Genomic DNA, 7445 nt, shown 5'->3' with positions numbered 1-7445 from the left:
TGTTGTGGCTTCTGCACACATTGGCCACACACAGGTGTCCAGAGCTGGGGCAGGATTGGAAGGGGGGCAGTTGACCCTTGTGAGGGCTGAGGGATGGAGGAAGAGCAGGAATCTGAGTTTGCAGCTCCCTCTCACACCTTCCTTCTTGGGACATGCCTGAAGCAGTCCCCCACTGCCAACTGAATCAGAGGGAAATGGCTCACAGAGGCAGCAAACCTACCGTCAAGACTCCTTCGGCCCCAGCGACGTTGTGGTTTCCTTGGCTTTCCCACATCTGTTACCTCAGCAGGCCTTCATGACACACCAGTGATGCAGGCCAAGTGTGGCCAAGCCATTTGAGGCCTGGGGAAGTGGGGGAGTGGAAAGCTTTCCTGTGGAGTGCGTTGGACTCTGACCTGGACTCTCCAAGCCCTGCTCTGTCAGCTTGGCTATTTTGTTCAAAGACAAAGCACTCCTCTGTGGATTTGCAGCGGTGATGGGGCGGAGCCCAGTGGGCCCAGGTGCTCTGGGAAGGGCTGATCGCTGTTGGACAGGTGGGCCAGGCTTGGCATTGTTTTTAGCACCTGCCCTGGGAGGTGGCTGGCCACAGGGAGTGGATTCAGGGAACAGAGTTCCAGTCGGGGAGGCTGGGCACCCCTGACTGGTTAGATGCCCTCGGCCTGTGGGCTGGGTAGTGGGGCTTCCTGCCAGAGCCCCACCTGCCCTTGAAGTGGCTGTGCCAGCTCACCGCCGCCTTCTTAGAAGTGGGCTCAGCAGCTGCTGGAGAGCTTTGCTCCAGCCAGCCCCGCTACCTATTCCACCCATCAGGCCCCTGCTTCTATCCATCCAGAGGCCTCGCTGCTCTGCCTACACCAGCCAGCCCCACTAGGGGGCTACAGTGGAGGTGGTGGCACAGGAAACACCTAGTAAAGAGCAGCTCTGGGGTTGGGGCCGGGCCTGTACTGCAAGCCCTGTCCCTGTGTGGGAAGCAGGTGAGAACATGGGGCAGGGAGGGGTGAGGCTGCTTGGGTCAGGTCCCCATTTCCTTTTGTTCAGATGAACTTTTTTTTTTTTAATTGAAATTTTTATTGAGATAACTATAGATTCACTCCCTTTTTATTTTTTGCGCCGGCTTTATGTGAAAACCTCATCTTCCCTATACCCTCGTTCAGATTCTTGCAACGCTCCCCTGTCAGGGATTTTCTCTGGTGATGCATTTTGCAGTAACAGAAGGCAACAGTGGTTTGGCAAGAGCTTGCTCATCCCACAGAAAAACCTTGCAAACCCTTGTCTTTGGGGTAGAGGGTGTGCCTGAGCCTGGGGGCGCATCCGCTACAGCCGTGGTGGAGATAGGAGGCTGTTTCATGAGCTGGGCTGGCCTCAAAAGCTAGGGCAGGGAGTGTTGTTGTGCTGCCATCAGCAGCATCTGTGGGTCAGTGGAGATCCCACTGGAGTGTCTGTTTAGTCCCCTCACTCCTGGGGCCGGAATGGGGTGTGGTGGGCAAGGATGGGAGAGGCGAGGCTGGGCCCAGTGCACACCCAGGAGAGGCAGCTGCCCAGCAGGGCTGTGCTGGGGCACTGGGCTGCCTCTGGCTGAAACTCATTTTGGGGAAAACCAAACAGGGCCCTTCATGGAGTGAGCGAGCTCTGGGCCACCCTCCTCATCTCGCTCTGCTGAGAAGCCGTGTTTTGCTCTCTAAGATGCTGGGAGGGGTGGACAAGTGCAGAAACATTCACTGGGTCAGGGGCATTTGCTCTTCCCTGGCCCCCTGCACCCTCCTTCATTGACCCCATAACACTGGGGCTCGTTTTTCACATGCAGCATCCGGGGAAGGCCCTACAGTCTCCCGGAGGGGCTCTCCTGGCTCCTGGTGTCTGTCCTGATTAGGAGGAGACCTCTCACCCTTCTGCACGCTCTCTTCTGTTCTCCGTGTATAGTGGGCTGGGGCTTGTGGTTAGGAGGCAGACTAGGTATCCCTGTGTCACGGTGCCCCTGGGGGCTGAGGCCAAGGCTGGCAAGGGCTGAGTGATGCTGGTGTCTTCTCCTAGGAGCTCTGGCTGGAGTATCGCTGTGAGAAGCAGCATGGAGTTGCCTAAGAAAGAAGGCTGCAGCCCACGCAGGAGCCCTCAGGGCCTGGAGTGCAGCCTGGGCAATACTCCTGCAAGCCGAGAGGACAGTCCTGGGAGGACTCATGCAAGCCTAGAGTCCAACCTGGGGAGGATTCTTCTGGGATCAGATTATGTATCGAGAAGGTCTCCTCCAGACCCTGATCCCAAGCCACCACCTTTACCCGTGCCCCCGGCCCCACCCTTGCTCTCAGACTTGGGACAGCCCCGCAAGTCGCCCCTGACTGGAGCTAATAAGAAGTACCCACTGATGAAGCAGCGTGGGTTCTACTCCGACATCCTCAGTCCTGGAACATTGGATCAATTAGGGGTGAGTGGCAGCCTACCCCTACCAAGTCTGAGCCCTCCTTGTGAGTTCCATTAGTTTGTCCATTTATCCATGTATCCATCATCAACTATTTATCCACCCATCCACCCATCCATTTTATCATTCATCCTCCCATCTTTCCATCCACCCATTCATCATCCATTCATCCACCTTACGTCAATTTATTCATCCATTTATCCATTTTTCCATCCATCCATTCATCCTTTGTTCATCCATCCACCCATCCACCCACCCATCCATCCATCCATCTTACATCAGTCTATTCATCCATCCATTTTTCTATCCATCCTTCCATCCATTCATTCATCCTTTATCCATCCATCCATCCATCCATCCATCCATCCATCCATCCATCCATCCATCCATCCATCCATCCTTCTGACTTTTCATCCACCTGTCCATTCAACAATTCATTCAACAACACATTACTGAACATCTGCTCTGTACCAGGCCCTGGACTGAGCACTGGAGACACACTAGAGACACATGTATTGTCATGGGGCAATGGCTTTGTTGAAAGAGACCCCATAGCTCTGGTTGGGAAGGGCCCTTTGGGGATGAGGTGGCATAGTGCTGAGATCTAAGAAATGGTGCTGAGGGGGTGTTCTAGGCAGGGGAAAAGCAGGTTCAAAGGCCTGATGTTGAGTTGGGCTCATGTGAAGAAGAAGGGTAGAATGTGAGGGGAGATAAAGTGGGATGAGGATTGGAGTGGAAGGAGGGCAGAATGGGGAGGAGATGACTAGGGGAGAGTTCACAGAGCCTGTAGGTAGGTCCCAAGCAGCCTTAGGAAGCTTTGGGGCAGGGGAAGGACCCACTGATACCTCCATGCTGGGACTGCCAGAGTGGCCTTTGGGAGGGGAGGTACCCACAGAGATACCCGCTGGCCTTGTTATACCTCTGTCTCGTGGCTCAGCCCCTGGACACGTACCTAGAGTGTTCGCAGAGTGAGGAGGGGAGCTGTGCTGGACTGGAATGGGGTGGAACCGGCGTGTCCCAGGTGACCACAGCCTCTCATTGCCTGCTGTGGCCTTTGAACAAGGAATTGTGGGAATTCTGAGGTTCTTCATACCGTCTCCCCTGTGCTCCTAGGGTGCCCCCAAGTGGACCTTGGGGAAGGCACCTAGCCTTAGGTCCCTCCCAGGTCTTGACTGTTCCAGTAATGTTCACACCCACTCATGACCAGGGGTTTGGTTTCAGAACGTGTGCTGCGGCCCTTACGTGCACCAGGACCTCCTGCGGCAGGCCGACCTCGACAAGTTCACCCCAAAAGGTCAGTGCCCGGGAAGGCCTAGTCTGAGCTATAAAATGGAGTTAACAAGAGACAAGGTGCTTGTAAGCTATTTCATCATTGCTCTTAGCAGAGCCGGGGCCAGGGCTGGGGACTCTGCAGGCCAGGGTCACAGTTCTCTGCCCAGCTGGGGGTGGCAGGGCATTTGTGTGTGTTTTCTGCCTCCCCTGGGACATGGGCCTGAAGGAGGTCAGGACTGTGTCTGAGTCTTTCCCTGCTGGGCCAGCATCTAGAACAGGGCCTGGCGCAGGTAGGTGCTTAGAAGATCTTTGCTGGAGAAGAGGGCTCTCCTCAGATTCTGTGATGAGTCTCAGGCACGGCCCGGGCAGTAAGGTTTAAGGTCTGCGGGGTGGGGCAGTCCCCGGGGGTGGAGGGGAGAATGGAGTGGCCCCGGGAGAGGCATCAAGCAGGGCCCTGAGCAGTGGTGAGGAATTGGGTGGGGGCCCCTCCGCCTGGCTGGGTTTGCCTCTTTCCTCCTCCTGCAGCCAACATGCCCCCTTTAATCAGGCCCAGATGCCCTGTGGTCCCAGCTGTCTACCCCTCCCTCTGCCCCCGGGAAAACCTGGCTCCTTGCTGGCACTGCCCAAGCTCAGTTCACGGGGTCCATGGCCTTATGGGGTCTGTGAAGCCCTGGAACCGGCATAGGAAACATTGCGCATATGTGCGTTTGTGCAGTTCTCTGAGCATTCAGTCCAGTTGTCAGCAGTCTCACAAATATCTGTGGCCCAGAAAATGGTTCAAAACCTTGTAGGTCTACGGGCTGTGGGGTATGGGGAATGGTGACCCCACTGTCCATGGTGGGGCTGGGGGTTAGCAGCTCTGCCAGCCCCACCCACATGAGGAAGACCAGCCTGAGATTGCCACAAAGGGCTGTTAGTCAGGGCTCTTAACTCCCAGCAATAGACGTTCCCTCGTTGCCTTGGCTGCTTTAAGGATAAAAGAGGCCTTGAGAAGCCCACCCAGGCACACAGACTCAGCAGGGGCTAGAGGCCCAGGCTTGGCTCTCCTCACCCAGGCTGCTTCTTGGGCCACTGAGACTTGGTGCTGGGCCCTGGGAGCCCCTGGCCCTGGGAGTAGGATGGTGTCACTGACCCATAGGCTCTGGAGCAGGTGATCAGGGGTCTGAGAACAGCCTTCTTGGCCAGATCTTTTTGGGGCTGTAAGGTTCCCCAAGTGTCTGGCAGCTCTGGTGAGAGCTGACTTCAGCTGGGGGCAGGTGGCTCCTGCACAGTCTCACATACCAGCCCTGCCCAGCCTCTGGAGGCTTCTGTGGGGCCCAGCAGATACTTCAAGGTAGGATCTCTTGCAGTGTGACCTCCTCTTGCCCTCAGGGAGGGGGTCACCAGGGCCCTCCTAGGGCCCTTGGGGCTCTTTAGACCCTTCTTCCACAGGGGGAGTAGATGGGGGCTGTGAGTGGGGCACTCTGGGCCCCCCAGCCCGTGCAGTGGGAGAGGGAGCCCATTTCCTCCTGAAGTATATTCCCAAATCACCAGTTCCCATCTCCGTAGGGCCAGGGTGAACAGCTCATCCTAGTTTGCCTGAAATTTTCCTGGTTTTGGCACTGAACATCCCATGTTCTGGGAAGCCCCTCAGCCTTGGGCTAACTGGGATGTTGGTGACCCTATCTTTGAGTCCCTCTGCACCAACTCTCCTCCTTCCAGACCTGGAGATGGAAGCCTTCCTTCTGCAGCTCAGGTTGTCTAACTAAGGGTCACCATTTCTGTGACTTGAGGGGCCCATGGGGCCAGGACAGTGGTGCCGCCTGCTCATATGCATATCCATATGGCCTGATATGCCAGGGGGCCTCTAGGATGGGGGTGGTAGGAATTTATCCAAGTGTGCAGGGAGTTAGTTATCATGCCTCTTTCCTGTTCAGGTGACACCCTCCTGCTTGTTTAATTCAGCACCTGGCTTGAACAGTAGCCACAGGTTCTGGGGCCCTGAGTGGCCTGGAAGGGAATGGTCAAGCATGCTGACTCTGGACAGGGAGAACAGAGCCAAAATAGACCTTCTGGAGGCCCTTGCCTCTCCAGGCTTGACCCTCTTGGATGCCTGGTGCCACGTTTATCTTCTCCCTGCTGTGGCCTGGCCATGGTCAAGGTGCTGAGCTTGCCCAGAGCATGTCCGCCTGGTACCTTTCCCTTTCTGGAGCTATTTCTTACATGAGGGCAGCGGTGGGCCCAGGCCTGACCCCTGGTCCCTGCCTCTCCCTCTGCCCACAGTCCAAACCTTTAAGCTTCCAGAGGACTTCCAGCACCACATGGAGCAGCAATACATCGGGTCCACCACCCAGCTGCTCACCCAGAGCGACTTCCCACTGCAGGCCTACGAGCCCAAGGTGCAGGTGCCCTTCCAGGTGCTGCCAGGCCAGCGCCCCCGCAAGACTGAGATTGAGAGGTACCAGCTAGGTGCTGGAGGGTGGGTGGGCTGTGGGGGACCTGGCCTCCAGGAGGTGGCATCCACCCAACTCGGGGGAAGTGGCAGGGAATAAGGGACTGCAGGCAGCTAGGTGGCAGTCCCCATGGCAGAGATTATTAAAATGGGTCTGTGGGCACAGGGTTGCCATGAGTTGGAATCAACTTGACAGCAGCTGTTTTGTATGTGTGTGTTTGCATGTGTTTAAATCAAATTTTCTAGCCCTATTGTCTCTTGATAGGAGCAAATCACTTTCCTCACTGTGAAATTGGGGGTGGGGGGGTGGCTTTTAGTCAATGTGGTGGGGTTGCCAGGGCAGGACAGGGCCCTGGACACCAGCCCTAGTGACCACACCACTTCCTGTTGGGTCCCAGAGAAGGGAAGGCTCTGGGGAGTCCCTGGCCACACCCCTGCTGACACCATGGACCCTTGCTGACACCCCTGGAGCCACCTCACACAAGCTGAGATGTCACAGGCTCCTCTCCCCACCCATGCCAGGAGGAAGCGGCAGTACCTGAGCCTGGACATCGAGCAGCTGCTTGCCGAAGAGGGTATCGACTCCAACAAGCTCATGCCCAGGCACCCAGACCCCCAGCACCCCCAGACCATCAAACAGGGCCGTGACCCACTCTTCCCCATCTACCTCCCGCTGAAGGTGAGCCCAGATTCCATGGATGGCCGGTGGGCAGGGAGTATGGGGCACAGGACCCCAAAGGGGGGCCCGTGTCATTCTCAAGCACTCACTGGTTAAACAGGGCAGCTGAGTAATCAGAACCTACCTCAGGTGCCTCCAGCATCCTAGGCTGGGGAGTGAGGGGCCACAGGACCCCTCAGACACTGATTCTCTGCTTCTTCCTCAGGACCCTGGCAGCTTGTGTGTCTGAGCTCTGCCCCTGCCCCGCTTGCAGGCCCCTGCAAGCAGCCCAGTATGGAATAGTGCACAGGCCTCCCTGACCAGGACCTGTCTGGGCTCTGGGGACTTGCTTCGAGGCTTACCAAGACCGTGGGTGGAGGGCATTAGTGCAGCCCCCTTGAGGTACAGAGTCTTGGGGAAACTGAATCTGGGGAGGAGAAAATGGGAGCATAGCCTGGCTTTGGCTTTCCCTGTCTCCCTGCCTTCCCTTTCTGTGACCTCAAGTGTCTCTTGCCTGGTGGCCCTGTGCGTAGGAAAAGCTGAATCCAGACACTCATGATCCTGGATGCCTCCTGACAACCCAGAATAGCCACCATTTCTGAATCAGGGTGGGTTGCTCAGGAAAACCCAGGGCCTACCTCTTCCCTCAAGGAGCCCTGGTGGCACAACGGTTA

At 56.7% G+C, this 7445-nt stretch overlaps 1 protein-coding gene across 1 annotated transcript in view; it reads left to right on the top strand.

Annotated features, from left to right (window-relative positions):
• The first annotated feature begins 2062 nt into the window (after positions 1-2062).
• DNAH1 (dynein axonemal heavy chain 1) overlaps positions 2063-7445 on the top strand; it is a 77344-nt gene continuing 71961 nt past the window's right edge. Inside the window, exons 1-4 of the mRNA XM_064274430.1 lie at positions 2063-2416; positions 3632-3704; positions 5945-6119; positions 6636-6792. Coding sequence (XP_064130500.1) covers positions 2063-2416; positions 3632-3704; positions 5945-6119; positions 6636-6792 — 759 coding nt within the window. The remainder of the gene's footprint in view (positions 2417-3631; positions 3705-5944; positions 6120-6635; positions 6793-7445) is intronic.

Source organism: Loxodonta africana, chromosome 22 (genome assembly GCF_030014295.1).
Source record: "Loxodonta africana isolate mLoxAfr1 chromosome 22, mLoxAfr1.hap2, whole genome shotgun sequence".
NCBI classification, from domain to species: Eukaryota; Metazoa; Chordata; class Mammalia; order Proboscidea; family Elephantidae; genus Loxodonta; species Loxodonta africana.
The sequence above is the reverse complement of the archived record's forward strand: the minus strand, read 5'-3'. Positions and strand labels throughout refer to the sequence as shown.